Genomic DNA, 23,206 nt, shown 5'->3' with positions numbered 1-23,206 from the left:
ATGTCTTTATTTTATCAAAATGTAAAAAACCGAGAAGATACTGGGTTCGACCTTCATTGCAGGCAAGAGCAAAGTAGGCCTATAGCGGCAGCGATCTTTTAAATGATTTGAATCGAGATGATACAGATCCTTTGACGGGAGAATTGAGATGCGATGGCAGTGTAAAAAACTTTTTAAGAATGTCAAGTGACGATTTTGAAAGTTTAATTGTTGGTATTGGACACATAATTAGTATACAGGAAAAAAATTCCAGTGCGAGAAAGATTGGCTATTACATTGCGCTTTTTGGCGAGTGGCGACTCTTATACTAGTCTCAGTTATTTGTTTAAAGTTTCCAAAAGTGCAATATCTATTTTAGTGCCAGAGGTTTGTGAGGCTGTTATAGGTTTCCTGAAGGATAACATACATGTAAGCAAAAAAAGAAAATTACTAAATATTGTTATTTTTAGATACCTTCTATTTGTTTACGTTGTGCACTGAGTTAATAAATCTAGACAAAAAAGTTGCAACCTGGTAGTGACTTGTTAATAAAATATGAACACAAAGTTAAGTTAATGTTTCAAAGTAACACAATTCGTAAAATCAGAAATTAATGTATACAACAGAAAAACTCCAAATCAAACAAAGAAACTCTATAGCTTAAGTAATGAATAGCTTAGCTTGAGTAATGTAGAGCTTAGCTTACATTATAGCTTAGTTAATGTATTGGCATCTTCATCACCCTCAGGCTCCAGAACCACTTATTCCCTTCTTATTAATTCGTTGGAATGTTGTAATCAAATTCCTCATTTTAGACTGGACTTCAAGTTTGTTTACTTTTATTTCCTGGGAAATTTCATTCTAAGCATAATTTTTTAAATTTTTGTTTTTAAAATCCGAAAGGGTGTGGTTCCACAAGACAGGCTTCTCTCTAAACAATTCTATCAAAGTAATGACCTGATCATTTGCCCACTCCACTTCACTTGAAAGATTTTCCATTGCACTAGCACAAACAACAACCATACACAAAACACAACAACTCACAACGACTAGCCTGCTTGAACTGAGGAACTGACGCAGCGCGACCACGTGGAGCCAACAGGCGGGAGGGGAAGCGGGGTAGTTGCAGACTCAAGTTGCAGCTCAAGTTAGCGCTGCAACTCGCATTGCCGACCGGGGTTGGCAACCGCCTTTGATCTTTGCCAACTCCGGTGTAAACGCGGCTTAAGTTTTACACCACAAACTCAAAAAAGTTTTCTATAATTTCTATAAGATGCGTGACGTCAAGATGGGTGGATTTGGCAGTAGATGTTGGCTTCATCGACTTTAAGTATGAATATACAATGAGCCGTGTCTATTCTATAACTGGTCTAAGGCCTAAACATTGCATCAGGAAAATGAAGTTTCAAAACTATGTTTTTTCTAAACAGATGTTTTTGAAATAATTTCTTTGAAGCAGCTGTTTCACATCCACCATATTATTATACAGAGTTTGTGAAAATGAAAATATTCATTAATTATCAAAACAATACTATTATTATATTTATAATAAAAATATTAAAAATATTTATCAATTATCAAAACAATAATATTATTGAGGTTAAGTGATATCACATAGAAAGCAATAATAGAAACAGATGTTCCTTTTCTAATTTCGACCATATGATTTGGTGATTTTTTATTTTTCCATGAAATCTTATAATTGATGAAATTTGAACATTAATTCTGAAAAATCTAGAAGGAAAATTGAAATTTGGGCTTCCAGGTGCACGAGATTGATATTTTTCGAATCTATGTGCAAAATTTGGAGATCTAAATCATTCCCGTTTTTCCGGTATGCAATCCACAAGTTGACATGTTTTGATGCGAACAAACGAACACACAAACAAACACAACCCTACTCTCTCTTATTATATAGATGGCGGAAATGAGTATTCGTGATATTATATCATACTGTATACTGTATTTATTTGAATGTGTTAAAATAGAACTTGTTACGTGAGTTTTCAAAATTTAAACATTTATAAAATATTATATTCTATTCCATTTGAACCAATCATGTTATTCTCAATTTGCCTTGCTCATATTTTTCCAGATGAGCCTACAGATCTTAATAATTCACAAAAAAATGTATTCAGGAACAAATGCAACTCCAGGCATAAAGCAAGCAAGAGCTATTTATGTAAACTTTGTGACGAAGCTGACCTGAAAACTAGTAAGTAGAATTCACTTTCTTCTTAGGTTTTCATCTTAACTTGAACTATTGACTCAACTTGACTTTGTGGTTAACCACTTCAACAATAGTACGTTTAACTTGTCAAGTCTGGACGCGTTTCGGGCGCTGAGCCACATCTTCAGCAGGCAAGGAGCGTCTTGAAGGTAGTATAAGGTCTTATTGAGTGATTATGAGTATCAAGGTACCCCTTGCCTGCTGAAGATGGGACACAGTGCCCTGAAACGCATCCAGACTCAACAAGTAAGTTAAAAGTACTATTTTGAAAGTTGAAAAATTTGGTCAAACATTTACTCCTTCATCAATTACTCATAAATTACTCATGATAGCATTGTAATTTTTTGTAAAAGACGGCTCGTTTGCGAATCTTCATCTTCAAGGAAGGTTTAAAATGAAGATTTACCACTTGAAACGAAGATTTACCACTCAAAAAAGAAGCTTTGTCTCTGCATCATTACCCACAGCTATTTGAATAATTCAAAATGTTTTCGTTGCACTTTTGACTACTTCTTCTTCTCTTCTTCTTTGTCTCTCCCCACTACACCTTTACAGCGTTGGGGTAGCCTCGACCCAGTTCTTCCATAATCGTCTGTCCATCACTATCCTTCTCATCTCCCTCTTCTCCTTCTAATCTCCTCAATTCTGTTCTCATATGAGTACCTCGGTCGTCCGACAGTTCTCCTTCCCTGCACTCTCACATTCACAAACTGTTTCGCTTTTCTACTGTCATCCATCCGCTGTATATGTCCATACCATTTAAGCTGCCTCATTTCAATCCTCTCACATCTCTCATGCCAACTTCCTCTCTTATTCTGGTGTTTCGTATTCTATCCCTTTTTGTCTTCCCCGATGTTTTTCTATGACATTTCATTTCCACCGTTCTTATTTTATTTTCATGGTATGATCTCATGGGCCAGCTTTCACTCCCGTACAGTAAGATTGGCTCAATAATTATTGATCTGTATACCTGGTTCTTTATCCTCTTACTGATCTCTTTTTTACCAAATATACAGTCCTTGACGGATTAGTAAGCCAGCCTTTCCTTACCCTGTTCAGCACTTCAACATCTATTTTTCCATCCTCAGAGAACCACGCACCCAAATACTCATATTTCGACACCTGGTCAAGCACCTCTCCGTCACCCCCAATTTCCACATTCTCTCCTCCTACCTTTGAGACCACCATCACTTTGCTCTTCCTCACATTGACAACCATTCCTTTTTCTTTCAGTCTTCTGACCATTCCGTCACAGCTTGCTGGAGTTTTTCTTAAGACTCAGAGATCAGGACAATATCGTTAGCATATAGGAGGGCTCTTGTACCAATTGGCCTCATATTCCAATATCCTACTACCATGTTATGTGTCCTCCTCTTGCATATCTTGTGTATATTATCCATCACTAAGATGAATAGAAGAGGACTAAGGCTGTTTCACACCCTTCTCCATTTGGAATGCTCTTGATACATCTCCTTCAATTTGTACTTTGGCTCACATTCCTTCATTTACACTTTTGACTACTTAGAAACAAAATTCCACAAAAATTACAAACTTTGACTAATAAATTTCCAATCGATAATATACCGCTGCTGCTGCTGCAAAATGGATGAAGCAACGCACCATATCTCGTTTCATTCTTAAATTTTATCAAATAAAGTGATTAGTGTAATATTCTACGACAGTAATAGAATGTCTATGTATATAACTTATTTATTTACATTTCATTTTTCATGGGTTTCCATTTTATTTGCAGTCTCTCCAAATTATCATACAAGGAAACGTCATCGAGTAAATAGAGGAAATAAGTTCAATAATTCTGTATTTCAAAAGACATTCCAATGCACTCATTGCTCTCTCTCGTTTGTTAGACAAGATTCTTTGAGATGTCATTTAAAGCAACATCAATCATTCAGCACTCAGGGTAAGAGATCTTCTTGTTATCTGTATTTTTTTCCATGACTGACTGTAATCTGGAATGTGTATGACCCAATCTTCACAGAAAAGTTATTAAATATCAGAGGCTCAGATAAATCAATATTGGAGAAAATTTATTACTACCAGAGGTTCTGAAATGGATAAGATGCGAACTGAGAACAATTTTTATATCAATAAAAAAGTAAATATTCTTTATTCAACAGAATCTATAAAATGTATGGCATATAATATATTTGTCCCTCCTCTGCCAAAGTTGTAATACGTCATTATAAGTAGTATAAAAAGGAGAAGTCTGGCGCACCATCAGACCTCTTCCTAGGTCAAAGGTCAACCTAACCTAGTAAAATTCAACCTAACCTAACCAAGGTTAAGGTCATGGTCAAGGTCAAAAAAAAATTGAAAAAAATAATAAAAATTAATAATAATAAATCAAAAATAAATAAAAATTGATAAAAATAAATCAGAAGACTTCCCACCCACTTGGGAAGCATATAAATAGTGTGTACAACAGTTGAGGACCATCAGTTGCAGTGTTTTGATCAGCAGAGGGTGCCCGATTCTGTGACAAGTGTTTTTCTTTCTTTCTCAGTGTGTGTGTATGTGTGTATAGTTTTCATACTTGTCTATTACACTTGTATTAATTTTTGTTATTGTTGTTGTTCGGTTTGAGCACACAGCTATATGGCTGCCTAAGCCTCTGTATTATTAACCCTCAATCGCACTTCTGCATATTCATTCTTTTAAGATGGCTTCAATACCTACCATTTTCCAGTGCTTCCATGTTTTCTTTCATCATACCTTTCCGTAGTAGATGACAGTGTTGGTGGGAGTCTGGGGGCATTTCTTTGGTGTGCAGCTGACTGTTGAAGTGGGAAGACCTCATTTTTAAGATAAATAAACTTCACAATTGCACTCAATAATCTTTTCTTTTCATTATATTATCCTTTTTGAATGTTATGTTCCTTTAATGCTGAAGTTGATAACCACTTTTCCTTAAATACTAATATTATTATTTTGTATTTTCATAGAAGCTTGTTTTCCCTGCTAAACCAACAATTATATTTTACCAATATACAATTTTCTCAATTTCTATTTGAATAATTATTGTGAATAAATAATATCATATCAAAAAGTTTTTCTCATTTTCATCATCAATGTACAGCTCAAATTCTATGAAATAAGTTTGTGAAAGGTTTGAAAACACACAATTTACATATAGCGGCACTATGTGCCATGCACATGTAATATCATTAGAAGGCACTATGTGCCGTGCACATGTAATATCATTAGAAGACGCCTAGTTTGTAGTTGAGGGTTAAACACCTGGCAGTGCCACACCACCACAAGTTGTAGCTCCTAGTACTTGTTTTGTGAGCACATAGTACTAGTTTTTGAGCACACACACATACACACTGCATTTCTTATTTATTGCCACTGCTAATAGCTCACCAGTGTCCACAAGGCTTAGAGCATTCAGTGAAGCATTTGTGTGTAGCTCCTAGTACTGGTTTTGAAGCATACAGTCTTGTACAGCAACATAACTGTTACTGGTACTGGTATAGCTCACCAGTACTAGTGTAGAGCACACACATACACACAGCCTGTGTCAGTCTGCTACATAGTTTTGTGATCATCAATTGTGCAAAAGAGGTTAGTACACAAGTATCCATTCAATTATGATTATGTTTTCTGTGTAAAAAGATGTCATCATATTTGTTTATTCAGCATAGCCATTATATTGAAAAAGTTGATTCAACTTTTGTGTAAAAAGATGTCATCATATTTGTTTATTCAGCATAGCCATTATATTGAAAAAGTTGATTCAACAAGAGATATCCGTCGTGGTGTAGTGGTTAGCAGTAGTATAAAATGTACGGTTCTGGGACACCTTTCAGGAGTACCTTGCTCCAGAAGTAAGTATGCTCCAGAACTGTACATTGAATAAATAAAATAAGTATGAAGTGGAAGTAAGTATGTTTCAGAAGTAAGCATATTTTAAAAGTAACTATCAACCTAACCTAACTTAACCTAACCTAACCCATTTCTAGGACATCTTAAGAAGAGGACATCTCTATCATAAAAATGCTGTGCATGTTCAAACATGTAATAATAAGAGTAAATCTACCTTTTGTTCTAATTCAAGAGGTAAAGTGAAGGATAATGAAAATACATGGTTGACTACAAACAGTTATTTATTATTAGACTGTAGGTTTTGATCTATTACATTCCTTCATTAAAGTGTTATAAGATTTTTTAAGAACACCAGCCACCATTAATTTTTTGTGCAGTTTCCCTCCACCATTTTGTTTTTTACATTCCCTATGTTTATTTATGGAAATGCTGCAGAGCCTTTGTGCCTCGGATGTCATTCTTCACTTTCAAGAACAGCTTTAACTTGAAAAGGAGGTAACTGATGATAATTTCAATAAGCTTAATATGGTTTTTCATTAAAAAATACATAGATATCCATTATGGTGTAGTGGTTAGCGGTTCTGCTTCATATTTCTAGGGTCTCAGGTTCAAATCTCTAGTGGGCAAATATAGGTTAATACCATTACACCATAATGGATATCTTTTGTCTTTTTTTGATAAAGCATGAATAATCATGATTAAGGTATTGGAATAAAAAAAACAAATGTGCTCAAAAAAAACAAAATATTTTTTTATTTCTTATAGTTTTGAAACATAAAAAAACTTTTTTTTATTAATTATACAAATAATTTGGTAGTTTCCTCTTGATCTCATCAATAACTTTTTCTTCTGATTGATCACCATTAATTACAAGGATCGGAACTAAAGAAGATTTACTTCTATTTATCAACCAATCTTCATATAGTTGATGGATTGATTGAAGATAGGAGAGTGTAATGTCTTTTTCTTCTTCCCTTCCTTGTAATTTGATCCATTCCAAAGTAGTTTCTGGATTTGTTCTTATATATAAAATTAAGTCAGCTTTGATTTCAATATTAGTTATCAACCATTTGAACCAATCATCCAACAATTTATATTCCAGATCTGACATATGAGATTGTTTGTGCAAATGTTCAGCAAAAATATATCTTGCCAAGTAAAGTGATCTTTCTATAATTTTTTTTTTGGTTTTTCAGAGGATTTCATATGAGATTTTATTGAAGTAAGTTGAACTAACATTTGAAAAATTAAACTCCACTTTTTTGGGGTCTCATAAAAACATTCAAGAACATTGTGACCGTGAAAGTTTTTCTACGTATTCACTGGCTCTTCACAAATTTCAATATCCTCCTCCTTCGAAAGATGGTTCAGAAGTGTTGATTTCCCACACCCTATGTTGCCTTCAACAAATATGGTGTAACATTTTTGTGATTCGGAAGTTGAAGTCATAATGATTTATCTGTAAAATAAGAAAAAACATTTCAATTATGATGAAATGGTGATTATTTTCTGTTATATAAAAGAAGGTTGAAGAAAATATAAGATATATATAAGATTTGTTGAAGAAAAGTGTGAACAATGAATTTCACTGTATTGTTTATTCTGTCACTCTATTCAATTCTATCAATATTTGTTGTATACTCATATTCATCATGTGAGAAAATATATTCAGAAGATGATGATGATAATTCAAATTCTCATAACTATAGTCTTCAAATAGCTGATGAGGAAAGAAGAAGTGAAACAATTGTAGTATGGATTAAACATTGTGTACTATCTTCATTATATTACCCAAGAAATATGAATACATTTACATGTAATAATACTATTTGGACATTTTATAGCAGAGTGATGAAGTCTCAAGTTGATTATGAACTATGTGAGTTTTTCAAAAATTGTCATATCAATGAATGTAGAGATCATGATAATGATCTATCTCCTGTCAACTCTATGATAAATAAAACACTTAGATTATGTAACATTGTGCAAATATAGAAAAAATATTGAACAATCCTATGTTTTTTTATTTTAAATGTATTGCAGAATAGAATGTTTTTTCAGTAGATGAGTAGCTTTTGAAATGGATTGTTCTTCACATTACTTCAAGTTATCAGATGTTTTCGATAAAATTTTGTATGAAAATCAAGATGTAGTGACTGATGCTGGTTTTGTTTTCCATCCATATACTGATAGTATTGTTTGTAAAGAATGTAAATGGAAATCAAGTATAAGATTTTCTTTGAAGCATGTTAATTTTATGCATAAAATCAATAATCCTAATTGTAGTATAGCTATGAAAGTTAAAGAAAATGATGAGTGTTATGATGTTGCTCTTGAGTGTGTTCGCATGACTGAAAATGTAATTAAATCATCTTTTCTCAATTTTCCAAAATCTCAACCAGATGTTCGAAAAATGATTGCAACAGGACTTTTCTACACCGGATATGAAGATGATACTCAATGTGTTAGTTGTGGGGCAGTTTTTTGTGATTGGGATGAAGAAGACGATCCTTGGTTTATTCATAAACAATCATCACCCACTTGTGTTTTTTCAAAAATGGTGAGACATCGGGGTAAATATGAAACAATTGAAACAGGGTTAATATTTCATCCCTATGCTGATAATATTGATTGTGAAGAATGTGGATGGAGGTCAAATACAAATCTAAGTTTGAAACATGCTAATTTTATGCATAAAATAAATAATCCATTTTGTAGAATAGCAAAAAAAGTGATAGAAAATTATGAGTGCTATGATGTAGCCTGTCAATGTGTTCAAGAAACTGAAAATATAATGATATCTTCTTTTTCTACTTATCCAAATTCTCTACCAGATGTTTGGAAAATGATTGCAACAGGACTTTTCTATACAGGATATGAAGATGACACCCAATGCATCAGTTGTGGAGCAGTTTTTTGTGATTGGAATGAAGAAGATGACCCATGTTATGTTCATAGACAAGCATCTCCTACATGTATTTTTTCAACTATTTTCATTTAATGAAAATAAAGAAAAATATCAAATTGAATGAAGTTCTTCTCAATGTTACCCTTTCAATCAATTATTATATTAACGACATTCAATACCAAATCATGTTCAGTTATTAATCTATTATCATCTAGTGATCATTGATAATATGAATAAAACTAATATCAAACTTCAGATTGCAAATGAACGTCATAAACAGGCTAGAAGAAATTTTCCAACTCTACATGTAGAGCTAAGGGGATTAAATGATCTCTATCAAACTGATATCAACTGACTATCAACTGTTTTTCCAAATATGCTTATGCAATACCTTTAAAATCAAAATCAGCAATGGATGTGAAATTGGCTCTTGAACCCATACTGAAGAAAAATACAATGAAAAATCTACAAACAGATGTTGGTAAAGAGTGGTTCAATAATATAATTCAAGAACTTCTTCATAAATATAATATAAATCATTATACAACCTACACTTCTAAGAAAGCAAGTATTGGTGAACGGTTCAATAGAACATTAAAAACATAGATGTGGAAAGAATTTACTATTAATGGAAATTATAAATAGATAAAAATTGTAAAAGATCTTGTCCAATTCTATAGCAAAAGAGTTCATAGAACAATGGGAATGAAACCTTCAGATGTAACTAAATCAGATGAAGAATATTTAATGAGAAAATATTCATTGCAGTTTGATAATATTATAGAGAAATGTGAAGGTTTGAAGAAGGATCATGTAAATAAATGACAGTTCATTTCTTCCAGATAATGTAAGAGCACTTATTGTAGGACCTTCTAATTGTGGGAAGACTAATGCAGTTTTCAATTTGCTTTTCAATTTCAATGGATTAAGATTTAGTAATGTATATATATTTTCAAAATCACTATATCAAGAAAAGTATAGATTCCTTGATAAAATTCTTAGTGATATTCCTGGAATGAATTTTTTCCCTTTTACAGAAAATGATTCAGTTCCCTCTGCAGAGTATGTTCTTCCTAATTCAATTATAATTTTTGATGATGTAATTAATGAGAAGCAAAATAATATAGTTTCTTATTTTGTAATGGGAAGACATTACAATATTGATGTCTTATATATCTCTCAAACATATAGTAAAATACCCAAACAACTGATAAGAGGTAATACCAATTTCTTATTAGTTTTTCGTCAAGATGAATTGAATTTGAAATATATTTTCAGAGATCATGTATCACCAGATATGAGTTTTGATTTATTCAGAGAAATTTGACAACATGCATGGATATCATATAAAAATGGTTTCTTGGTGATTGATAAAGAAAGTGGGAAAAATAAAGGACGTTATCGTATACAGCTCAATAGTTATATATCCAATATTGATAAATTTTTGAAAAATGTATAATTTATGTGGTAACACTGATAATTGTTTTTTACTTATTTACATAAATCTTTCAATGTTTTCAAAAATTAGATTAGTTTATTTTTGATTGTACTTACTGAATCAACAATGTCTTTGGTTGAGAATGTGGATCAGAAGAATGTGGATCAAGAGAATGTGGATCAGAAGAATGAAATCATAGAACTGAAAAAAAATAAAACATAAACATAGATCACTGGTTCGTGGATCAATTCAATCTAAGAAAGCATTGGAAAATCAGTTTAAACCAATTACTGATACTTTGAACCAGTTGATTAATACTAATACTGATAAACAAAAGAAATTGGAGAAAATTATAAGACCAGATAATTGGGGTGATGATCTCATGTATGATGATGATGGAGACTATAAAATGAATAGATCTGATAGAGAAAATAAACGGAAATATGAAGGTGAAGATACTATCACAAATAATAAACGTTTACACTCACAATTAAATGTACCAATGAATGAAGATTTTACAGCATCTATGGAACTACCAAAAGATTCTACTCAAGTCATGGATTCTTTACCCCTTCAAGATGATCGCAAAACCCCAATTAAAGCAAGAAGAGTACTGCGTAAAGACCAACTACAAGAATCAACAAGTTCATCTCCTCTTACTTTTCAAGATATGATGAAAACTCCAGCTGGCAAGTATCAAGCACAACTTTTTATAAAAAATAGAGAACATGAATGGATGAAGGAGGGGGGAACTATTGCAATGAAGTATGTACAAGGACTCATCAATGATAACTTAATATGGGTTGCTTTTTACAGGTGGAGGTTGATGCATGTTTGGCTTCTTTATTTGGTGGCAGGCTGTTGCGGTGGTGGATTTGTTCTGATTTTTGATTAACTGTAGGTTGTTGTTGGTTTGTCCTTATTGTGCATGCCACTGTATAAGATGTGTTTACTCTATTATTATTTTGTTTATGATCGTCCTGATTTGTGAAATTTATATCTTGTTTATTACTTCCATTCCAATGATGTCTGTTATCATAATATGTTCCTTTGTGATACCGTTTTCTGTTTCGGTATTGAAATCTGTTTCTGCAATTATTTTCAGTGTACTTTGCACTTTGCGCATTTGCTCCAGCGTTTGCAGTATAATTTTCACTATTATAATTTTTTCTGAAATGACTATTATTATTGTTTTGAGATTGAGTAAAATTTCCTGCTTGTCTATTTATATGATTTGGCTCAGAAGTAGCTGACTGGATACAATGTAAATGTTCTATCAATTCTTCACAACTGGAAATCGAAGATACTGCCAGTGTCATACGAACATTGAAAGGAAGCTTTTTTGATAATATGTGGACCAGTGATGAATCAGCTAGAGATTCGTCTAACTGATAGTTTCTATTCATCAAATCTGTTATAAAATCAGTGTAGGATTGTCCATTTCTGCTATCATAGGTGCATAAAATAATTTCTGACAATGCGTCCATCTGTTTACATTTGCTCCAATACTGTTGCAGGAACTGGGAGATGAAGTCCTCCAGGCTATTGATATCTCGCATCTGGCTCTGGAAAAACATCAGCGGCTTGCCGAGTAATAGACTGGACAGTTGGAAACGCCATACTAACCAAGAGGTGGGTATCAGTTCCTGAATGGCTTTTATTTGGTCCACAAATGGTTTGGGTTGCATATAACGGTGGGAGTTGTCAAATTTTCCAAGGTTTTGGAAAAGTTGAGTGCTATTTATTGGTTCAGTCAGTGTATAATGTATTCTGCTGGCTGGAATATTTTCCATGGAGGTCGCTAGTCTGGAGACTCTTTCTTCACTTGCGGTCCATTCATCATTCATAATTTTCTTGTTTGCATTCACTTCGTCGTATGCTCTAGTCAACTTTAATTGTTGTCCAATTGTGGCATTCTCTAACACATCGAATCTCTCCCTTGATTTAATCCCTTCTTCCATTATGTTTGTTGTACATATTTGCATGTTACTTTGCTCTTTAGTTATTATTTCCACTCTATCAGCATGTTCACCCGTCTTCAATTCTATCTTGCGCTTATTTTCTAATACCTTTTCCGTTGTAGCTTCTATGATAGTGGTACCTCTTTCTTCACCTAATACGTCTATCTATCATATTTCTTACTTCCTCCTTGAATTCGGAGAATTTTCCCTCAACTTTCTCTTCCATTTTTTCCACACTCCCTTGTACAGCTTTGACATCCTGTCTGACCGTTTTGATATCTTCTTGTATTTTTTTAGTCACCCCTTCTAAGGCTTGGCTGAGTAAAAGTTTAAATTCATTTATTGATTCATTTGCCATGAGATTTGTAGTACACCCGACTGAAGAATCTAATGTGGTGTCGTGCTTTTTTAGGCTGGCGGTGGCGGATGACGGTTGACTGGTCACATCGGATGGTGGCTGGATGGCGGCCTTTTCTGTTCCCTCAGCGGCGCTTGGAGCGATCTGCGGAGACGCCGGCACCAGGTTGGATGCCCTCACTCCTTCATCCCCCTCAGCCAGACTCTCATCGGAATTAATCGCATCGATGACGTTATCGATCTTCGTAGAAGACAATTGGGCCAAGTTTTGTGGGTCGAAATTGATGGATCCAACATCACCAGGGGGCGAGATCCTGATTCCGGACAGCCCCATTCAGCGCTTGGCTCCAGCACCTATGTGGGCGCCACGGCGTGCGGTGCTGACAACGCTGAGCAACAAGATCAAGCAGAGACAGGCCAAGAGGAAACTAACCTTCAAGGAGGCTGAAGTCAGCGGCGAAGAGGAGGATAAGGTGCTCACTCAATCAAAGGTTAGTTTCAACAAATATTATTAACTTGTGTATGCACAGATTTTTTTCCGTGATTGATTGTTAAAAAATCTGTGCACATACGAGTCTTTGATTATTTGATATGAATATTATTTGATCTGAATATTATTTGAACTGATTAGAATGCAAGCAATATTCCCTTGAACTGATTAGAAATGGTATTATGAGATATTATTGTTTAAAGTATTCAATCATGCATAAATGTGACCAATATTATTTGAAGTGCTTGGAATGCAAAGGAAATATTATTTGAACCGAATAGAAATTGATGCTAAGGAAATATTATTTGAACTGCTTAGATATTATTATTTAAAGTAGCCAATCATGCAACATTGTTACCAATATTATTTGAAGTGCTTGGAATGCAAAGGAAATATTATTTGAACCGAATAGAAATTGATGCTAAGGAAATATTATTTGAACTGCTTAGATATTATTGTTTAAAGTAGCCAATCATGCAACATTGTTACCAATATTATTTGAAGTGCTTGGAATGCAAAGGAAATATTATTTGAACCGAATAGAAATTGATGCTAAGGAAATATTATTTGAACTGATTAGAAATTATTGTTTAAAGTACTCGATCATGCAACAATGTTATTTCAATAACTGATATTACTCACTTTATGCAGAGAATTCGATGATAATCTGATGTAGAGATCTGAAACAAATAAGACACTAATCAAATATTTTTCAACAGAAACGAGCTGTAATGCATGAGGACTCCTCACTCGCACCGTTAATAAAGGAGGTGGAGGCTGAATTGGACTTTGTCCAACTCATCAACAAACCTCTACCCAAGCCATGGGTGCCGCTGCGAGAGTTGGAGGAGGATCATCCATACCGCATCGTCGCGGTGAGGGAGGACACCAATAAACACGGGCGACGTGTAATTTTAAAAATAATCAATGCAGGAAGCAAATGCGAGGTGTATCTGCCTCAAAGATTTGCTTCCTGCATTGACGCGGGAAAAATACACCATTTCAATGAAACTTGTAAAAATTATGTGTTAGTAGTAACACATAAGTCTCCAAATTGGACAGATATAAAAATTGTTAAAGCTTAACAATTTTTATATCTGTATACAATTCGTTGACCTATGTGTTACGAATTGTATAGATGTATGTGTGTGAATAGTTGAATAAAATGTGTGCATATTTGATAAAAAATTGTTTTCAATTCTTACCTGTTGTTGTTGATAAGTTCGTAATGAATATCACACAGAAGAAGAAGAAATGCTGGTTCAGCTGCTCTGTTGTGAATGATATTTAAATAAGGTGAGTGGGTCTTTTATAGTTTGTTGTGAGCATGCTCAGTAGACTTTACCGCTAGACACACACACACACACACACACACACACACACACACACACACACCACACACACACACACACACACACACACACACACACACACAGCTGTGCAGGCAAGCGCTGGCAGCTTCTCGCCCCCTCCTACATTAGCACGTGCTCCCACAGATGTGGGTGGCCCAGCATCATTTCTCCCCTTTTCAAATCACATTCACCTTTCAGATTTGAAATAATATTCTTATCATTCAAGCAATGTATCATAGCAATCATGGTATGAATTCATTTCCAACTCGATTGAAAATTAAACCAAATCAATTCAAGTTGATGTATTGATTAATTAATTAACCTCAGTTAATGTTCAACCATTGAGTTGAAAGGTAATGAAAAATGGTATGTAGGAGAAAAAAGCAGAGTTCGAGAAAAAAGCAGAGTTCGAGGAAATGGGGTAAAGGAATCTTGAGTTCAGCAGCAAGAGTTTTTAAAGGTGTGTCAGGTTTGGCAGGTAATGTAACATCAACTATTTTAAATAAGGTAATTGATAACCTTGGGGAAGAATATCATATTCCGGGATACGAGTACTGCGGACCAGGAACAAAGGTTAATGAAAGGTTAAAGAGAGGTGATCAAGGTATAAATTCGTTAGATAAAGCTTGCAAGGCCCACGATATAGCCTATACTCAAAATAGCGATAATAAAACTCGGGCGGTAGCTGACAGAGCTCTAGCGAACGCTGCATGGGACATTTTCAAAAATCCTCAAACACCCCTTGCCGAGAAAGCACTTTAAAAAAACATGACTGCCATGTTTGTACAGCAAAAGAGCTCAATTTTTTACACATTCATAATCAGTTTGATTGAACTCTTGACTGTCAGTTGGAAAGCGAACATAATATGACCCATTATAAAACTTATACTAGATTCCTTACTCGCCTTTCGTAATGCTGGTGAGAAACGTTTCACTTTAATCTGACAGTATAGGAACGATCGATCAAAATGGAACCTGATCCTTATCTCATTTACTCCCCTTTCGTAATAGCAAAAAAAGGAATTTAGAAGGGTGCGGGAAAGAGATGGAGCGAGTAAAAAAGGGGAAAGCAGTAATGCTGGTTGTGAGAAGCGAGGGGGGCCGTATCCTCCTCTCTCTTGAGCCTGTCAACGTAGTATATCATTAGAGCGAAATGGATTCACTTCAATCTGTCAGTATAGCATTAGATGTAGAAATATGAATTCACTTTAATCTGACACCAAAGGAATTTCTCAAAGTGAGTCTGGCATCATAGTATAGCATTAGAGCGAAATGGATTCACTTCAATCTGTCAGTATAGCATTAGATGTAGAAATATGGATTCACTTCAATCTGTCAGTAGAGAATTTTTCCCTCTCAAAGAGATTTTTTTCCCTCATCTAGCATTCACCTCAATCTGTCAGTATAGCATTAGATGTAGAAATATGGATTCACTTCAATCTGTCACTATAGAGAGGGAATTTTTCCTCCTAAAAGGGAAATTTTTTTTCCCCTCACCTGGGCAAGGAGAGAGAGAGAAAGATATATCTCTCTCTTTTCATCCCCCTCACCTCCACTGGGCAGGGGGAAGGGGAAATCTATTTTTAGAAAGAGAGAGAAAGATATATATATATATATCTCTCTCTCTCTCTCTCTCCCCCTCACCTCCACTGGGCAGGGGGAAGGGGAAATCTATTTTTAGAACACCCCCCACCCTACAGGCGGGGGGAAGGGGAGGAGGGATGGACGAGGGGGGAGGGGATTTCGAGCAAAAAAGTCTGTCATCTCTCCCAATCTTACTCTACTATATGCTGCCTCCCTCTCTCTCTCGTGGGGTCTCCGCTGCGTTGTCCTGGGGTTGTTGGTCGGCCGGTGTCGTAGCTACATAGTTTTGGGGGTGGTCGCTGAAGTAGGAAATTTGCGAGTTAGCCGGCGACTGGTTCATGGTGACGTTATTATGGATTACTTCGAGTAAATAGCCAAGTGTACTACCAAATTACCGGAATATTAAAATGGACTCTCTGCTAGTGCCTATTCTGGATAAAATTGTGTGGTGTTAAAAGTTTCAAGTGTCATGTACATATATTACGAAAAGAACGTCAAGTGTCAGGTATGATCTCCAACATGTACAAATTACATTAATATAACTCTTAAAATTTTAGGTAGGGTTTTATCTTCGTTAATAACAATAATATTATAATGCTTCAAATAACCTATAACTCTGGTCAGCATACAATATCTAGATTCAAAGATCAAGATTAAAATTTTACTATAAAATTTTATGGAAATTTCCATCCAATTTTTCTCTATTATGAGAATTATGTTATCAAACTCGTGTGATACAGTTTGTCTGTATTTATGCAGCTTGAAAAATTTCAATTTGAAGAGCAACTCGATTATTTTAGCCAGAAACTTACAATAGATCATCAGATATATCTTGTCGAATCGACTTCAAGATTATATTTCTTGCAGCTTTCAGTCTTATCAATAATTTCATTAATCATTGATAGTAAGATTGAGTAGGTAAGCTTTTCATCACGCCTCACGCTTGTGGTGCCATTATGTAAAATGGTAAACCTTTGCTCCACTGGTTGGGTGACATTATGTGAAGTTGTGCTCCTTGGAGGGTTATCTCTTATGATAGAGCCCCACGTTATGAAGCTATAACTGTGTAAGGTGGTAAATTTCCAATCCTTTACGGATGATACGATGTTCTTGATATTTATAAGAGAAGTCGCTAAATTCCCTCTTTTGCGAATAAATTCACAAAAAATTAAGGCCGTCCGGCTCGCAAAATTACTGGGTTCAAACCTCAGCTCTAGCTCAGTGGTAGATACATGAATTTTACAAATACAAGTAATCACCATAAGGTTCAATGACCGGTGATTAATAATTCTTACCGCTGCTTCTATGAAGTTCTTGAAGAATACCAGTGAAGAAATTAAAAGAATATTTGATGACTGATTAACAGTAACCATGTACCACTAGAGAATGATAAGGACCAACTATAGTTGTTTCTAGTTGATTCTTAAAACACTCATCATGAACACAGATATTCACCAATTTATCCTTCCAAAATTCCTTAGAACTTAAAACGCCAGTTCTTGAAGCTCTCTGGATCCTTATATGATATAACTGGAACCTTATTAATATAATTTTTCAATATACTTGTTCTGACAGACTAAAATGATTATCATCAAAGGATGATAAATACTGAGTGCTCTTAATAAGATCAATACCAATTGATTCAATAATTCCAGGTGCTGCTGAATATTTATTGGTATTGAAACAGCTCAAACTGTATATCACGAGATGAACTAGGATAAAATAAATTTCTACGATTTGTATGCTGACATAAAACACAAAATATATTCCCATAAAAAAGTGTATATAAAATATTCAATATCTATAATTTTTCTTAAATAAATTCTTTTCTAAAATCTGAACAATTATCACAGGATTTAATAGCTTTTACAATAGTGAGTTTCAAATTTTATAAATATATTATGTTTAATACTGATGCTTAGACTTCCAGTCAATACAAAATTCTGCAAATAAAAACCTGTTTGGTCTATAAGTTTGATATGATATACTTTGTTCAATTAACAAAATTAATAATTAACCAATTATTATTCAAACATGAGATCTCAGGGATTTATATGAGTTTGGGCTGTGCATGGAAGTAAGCCTCCTACATATATCAAATAAATTTATAAAATGTTCTTATGACCTATGTGATATCACTCAACACGTTGTGACTTTTTCTTTAATTTAAGTTAATTTGAATAGCGCTTTTAATTAATTTCCCCACTATACGTAGAAAACCTAAAATGAGCTCGTTTGACTTATCACTCACATTCATGAAGTTCTTGACGGTCTCGTGGATTGAATTAATTATTTCCAATAATTAATTAGGCAGGCTCCTTTCGTCTCTGCTGGGCTAGCGCGTGGTCCAGATTCTTATAGATTTCTTTCTGAATTAAAGATATACTTATGGGAATTGATTATAAATTACGAACTCTTCAACAACACTGAGTTCACAGATAATTTAACATTCAATACAAATATTTCACATTTAAAAAAGGGGTTGGCTTGGCAATTTTTAAAATTTAAAGGAAGAAAAAACCCTAAACTCTATGTGCGTCCTCTCAGGTCGAGATCTTAAGCCAGAAGAAAAAGGTTTTCAGAAAAATTTGTCTCTTCCTAGAATAATTTTGTAAGCTGCTCTCCGATTGGCCTTCAATTTAATAAACTCAATACAATTGGTCGCCTCAGAATCAGGGCTTCCTCAACTCTATAATAGAAAAATAAATTAAATAAAAAGTTTTTATATAAATACATGTAGTGTTTATCTTAAATTAATTTCATAAATAAATCGTAACATACGATTTTAATAGATAATACATTTAGTCCTCTATATGAGTTTTGTATACTCTTGGTTTTTCGTGCTTTTTTAGATTATAATAAATATTTATACAGAAATAATAGTTGTCCGTATTTCTACACATCAACCTTCCTTAGTATATATAATATATCCTTTGTGAGTAAATTTTATATAATTCAACCTGTTATACTGGTTGATCGAATGATCAGCTGATTCGCTCAGTATTGATCCCAATAATTATCGATTTATTCAAGATCGACTGATTCTTTTCAAAAATGTAAACAAATAATTCTAACCTCAACGTTCATGCAAACTTTTATTTTTTATAATCCGCCAATAATAAGTAAGCCGCTTTATAATTTTTTAATCTTGCCAATGGATTCTCATAGTTGTTGAATCACAATTATACATGTTTTCTTATCGTTTTTGATAATACTATTACTTCTAATCGCTAATAATATTCGATTTAAGTTGATTGATCCTTTGACTAGGTCTAACCTTCTTTCCATTTTATAATTCTATTAAAATTCATTGGTTCATTTTAAAATATTTGATGGTACTAAAGTACCACGTGACAACAGGTAACTGAAAGAGTGAATAAGACACTAACTTCAACCTTTCCTAATACATTTCCGCTCAGCCACATCAAAAGTAATCTCCCACAATTGATCACTATCTGTGATTGCTGTTATATGATGATCATTGCTACATCCATAGTGGAAATGCACACGTTCCTCAATTACAATATCTAAGAGTGCATACACTTCATATAACATTGAATACTTTGAACTCCAATTGGACCATTTACTATCATCAGACAATTCATTATCATCAGTATCCTTAACTCTACTATCATTCTCAACACAATATTGCAAGAATCTATTGCTATTAGCCAATTATGTAAACTAGTCTAAAGTTATTCCCATCAACCTGAAGAAGGTTCATTAATGCATGCATTACAAAATTTAAAATATTTTCAATAACTTTTTATTACAACTAGCAGGTAACCTGCTTAACTCTGCATTGATCTAAATGAAATCTTGATAGAATTTGGCTATTGTTCTCAGTAAGTTAGTTAATAAGCTTTATGTAAAATTTGAGTTAATCTGGCATTTCTCTGGATGATATGAGCTTTCTAACAATACATGAATAATAAATACAATTTTCTCCTTTATTATAAATATAAAGTGATAGCTTGCTTGTACTTTTATTCAAGTCTATTGAATAGCTGTATGTGCATGATTTTAATGAATTTATGAAAGATTTGACAATTTATTGAGGTATCTTTATTTCAAAAAGTATAATATATTTTGTATGATAGCTTTTCCAATAAAGCCTTGGAGTTAGCATATAGAGTTTGAAAATTAAAAAGTGGAGGATGTATTACAGGATTAATGTTATTATATGAAATTCAGAATAATAATAATTATTATATTCATATAAGATTTCATCAATTTGTTGAAATTGTATGTTCCACCGAGACTTATACTATACCAAATAGAATTTGTCAGAACCAATCATCATTTCATGCTAACTTTTTTCAACTTCTTGTTTCTTTGTATATACATATTTATTATCCTATACCCTTTCACTCAATTTCCTGAATTAGATTTACTCAAATATGTAATCTAATTATATTTTTTTAAGGTCACCTTCGCCGAGGCGTAGCAAGCACATCTTCTAACAACAATATTAGAATGGTACCGCCAGAGCTGTTTGACTCCTTTGAAACTTGGTATAACAACCAATTTCCTAAGTTGGGAACATGGATGGGAGTTATTCAGCAGCGACATCAGATCTCAGACAGCGGCCGCCCTACTACAGACTGCACTCCCCTTCCCTCCGATAGTGGTCGCCCAACTACAGACTACGCCCCCATTCCCTCCAACAGTGGCTGCCCTACTACCGACTGCACCTGTCATATGGCAGACCCCTGCAGGACCCTGTCACCAGATGTGCAGGTCGAGATTACTGATTCTGATGATGGGGCAAGGCTGGCAGCCAGTCGCTAAAAGGAGGAGGACCTTCAAGACTCGCTCAAATTCAGCTAGCAGCAGTAGTGAAAGTGACGGGGAGAAATTTAATTTGAACAAATTCAATTGCCCCCATCACAAATAGGAGCCCTCTACCACTGTTAGAGATTTGAGTAAGTCTGTGACTTAAAGGGTGTTGGAATCAAATTAGTTATTTGCCATGTATGGGGAAAGAGTTCTTCTCACCCTTGAATCAGGGAGAGAAGAACTCACAGTTTTCCTCCCACAATATCATTACACATATGTTATAACACAACAAAATATATCTTCCTTTAATAAAGGAAGATATATTTTGAAAGTTTAACATGTATTCAAAAATATTGTGGGAGGAACAGAAATGGTATGTGAGTACAAAAATAAAATTGTTGGAGGAGGGGAGGGGGGTTTAGAATGATGATAAATTTCGGTCTGAATGATTAAATAAATAAATATATGATATAAATGATAATTGTTGAAATAAGTATTTGAATGAAAAAATAAATAGGTAAATAATATAAATGATAATTGTTGAAATGAGTATTTGAATGTGTTGACTTACCTTATTCCTTGATTCGCTTGATGGGTAGTTCTGTATGAATCTCATGTTGAACACTGAGTGAAGACTGAAGGCTAAGTGGGAAAAGCTGGTCTATTTTATATTAGGCTACTCACAAAAAGTAAAAAAATTAGTTTTCATGTTTGAACCTGCATAAGTTTGCAAACCTGTTTTCTCCACACTGATTGTGGGTTAGTCTACTACTAGTAGTTCTGTGAACAGTAGACCTCACACAGTATTCTCATCTACAAGTATCTGATTGAAACTATAGACCTTATGAAAATAGAGCAATAGACTGGCTTCTCCACACATCTGTGTAATCACTTGTCAGCTGATTTATCTATAGCCTATATATAAAAGCGAAATGGCACTCACACACTCACTGACTGACTGACTGACTCACTCACTCACTCACTCGCAGAACTAAAAATCTACTGGACCAAAAACGTTCAAAATTGATAGGTATGTTCAGTTGGCCCATTAGAGGCGCACTAAGAAATCTTTTGGCGATATTTTAACTCTAAGGGTGGTTTTTAAGGGTTTAAAGTTTGTCTTTTAGCATGTATATTCTTCTTATTCCAATATCTTAAAATTATAATTTAAATGCCAATACCATATGTTAATATAGAACTAAACTAGAGAGAGTACCTCTTCAAAATTGTTGTTCTGGTAACTAAATTAAAAATGTTGTCAGGTTGGCATTAAGTTGAGTTGACTTTGTTAGGTTGGAACCAAGTTGAAGATTGAAATGCATTTATCCAGGACTTCCTAAATACCAATTTATCCAGTACCTCCTAAATGCCTATTTAGGAGGTCCTGATTTATCACGGAAAAATTGATTGGGTACTGCTACTTCAATCAGAGCTATTCCTGGGAATATTATATTACTAGCCGTCAGGCTTGCTTCACTTGCCATATCCTTTTAACCAGACATTTAGACTGGACCCCCGACTGGATCGTCCCAACATATGATAAAAATATGACATAACATTTCAAATTTGGTAGGTGTGTTCAGTTGGCCCTTTAGAGGCACAATAAGAACGGATTTGGAAAAATTTCCAAAGATACGCCCAAAATCTGCATTTTTAGTGTTTTCTCAGCTTTATCAAGAACAAATAAACATAAAATGTTCAAATTTACTACAGAAGCTCAGCTGGGGTGCAATAATGTTGTGTTAGAAGGAATTTGAAATAACGCCAAAGATACGCCCAAAATCTGCGTTTTCCAGCATTTGTTTGCGCTTTCTCAGCTATATCGAGAACAAATGAACAGAAAATGTTCAAATTTACTACAGAAGCTCAGCTGGGGTGCAATAATGTTGTGTTAGAAGGAATTTGAAATAATGCCAAAGATGCACCCAAAATTAGCGTTTTCTCATCTTTTCTGTGTTTCCTCACCTGTTTCTATAATTGATGGAAATATATTTTAAAAAATTCAGTATATACAGGTTAGCTGAGGTGGTAGAATTTTGTTCACCAAAGATACGCCTATATAGATGTTTTTCGAGATCAAATTGACATAATATGTTCAAATTCGGTACAGAGGTTCCGCTGAGGTCTACATGCAGGCGAGCAAAGCGAGCCCGCTGATCTCATTTTTGGACAATCCAGTCGGGGGTCCAGGAGGCGGAGCCCCCTGGCTAGACGGATATGGCGAGCAAAGCGAGCCTGACTGCTTGTTATGTATAATTCTATAGACTGATTTTTACTCTTAT

At 34.2% G+C, this 23,206-nt stretch overlaps 1 protein-coding gene and 1 long non-coding RNA gene across 9 annotated transcripts in view; one reads left to right on the top strand and one right to left on the bottom strand.

Annotated features, from left to right (window-relative positions):
- The window catches only part of LOC111047892 (zinc finger protein 64), a 39,284-nt gene extending 17,839 nt beyond the window's left edge, over window positions 1-21,445 (top strand). Inside the window, exons 8-12 of one of the 8 annotated variants that reach the window (XR_005570685.1) lie at window positions 2,075-2,194; window positions 3,963-4,130; window positions 11,919-12,033; window positions 12,775-13,210; window positions 13,929-14,397. Coding sequence is in view for 7 of the 8 variants with exons in the window: in XM_039423120.1 (XP_039279054.1) it covers window positions 2,075-2,194; window positions 3,963-4,130; window positions 20,572-20,936 (653 nt within the window). In the remaining variant the exon portion in view is untranslated. Of the gene's footprint in view, window positions 1-2,074; window positions 2,195-3,962; window positions 4,131-4,916; window positions 5,563-5,588; window positions 7,529-8,928; window positions 9,085-11,918; window positions 12,034-12,774; window positions 13,211-13,928; window positions 14,398-20,571 lie in introns of those variants that run through there. The other 7 variants (XM_039423120.1, XM_039423119.1, XM_039423122.1 and 4 more) reach the window with 7 other exon arrangements.
- LOC120350342 lies at window positions 7,425-10,604 on the bottom strand. Its single transcript, XR_005570686.1, has 3 exons — window positions 10,518-10,604; window positions 9,355-9,404; window positions 7,425-7,514 (listed from the first exon to the last, which is right to left on the bottom strand). It is a non-coding gene; the product is annotated as an uncharacterized LOC120350342 (long non-coding RNA).
- Window positions 21,446-23,206: the final 1,761 nt, after the last annotated feature.

The sequence above is a fragment of the Nilaparvata lugens genome, chromosome 3 (genome assembly GCF_014356525.2).
Source record: "Nilaparvata lugens isolate BPH chromosome 3, ASM1435652v1, whole genome shotgun sequence".
NCBI lineage: Eukaryota > Metazoa > Arthropoda > Insecta > Hemiptera > Delphacidae > Nilaparvata > Nilaparvata lugens.
Note: the sequence above shows the minus strand (reverse complement) of the source record. Positions and strands in the feature narration are given on the sequence as shown.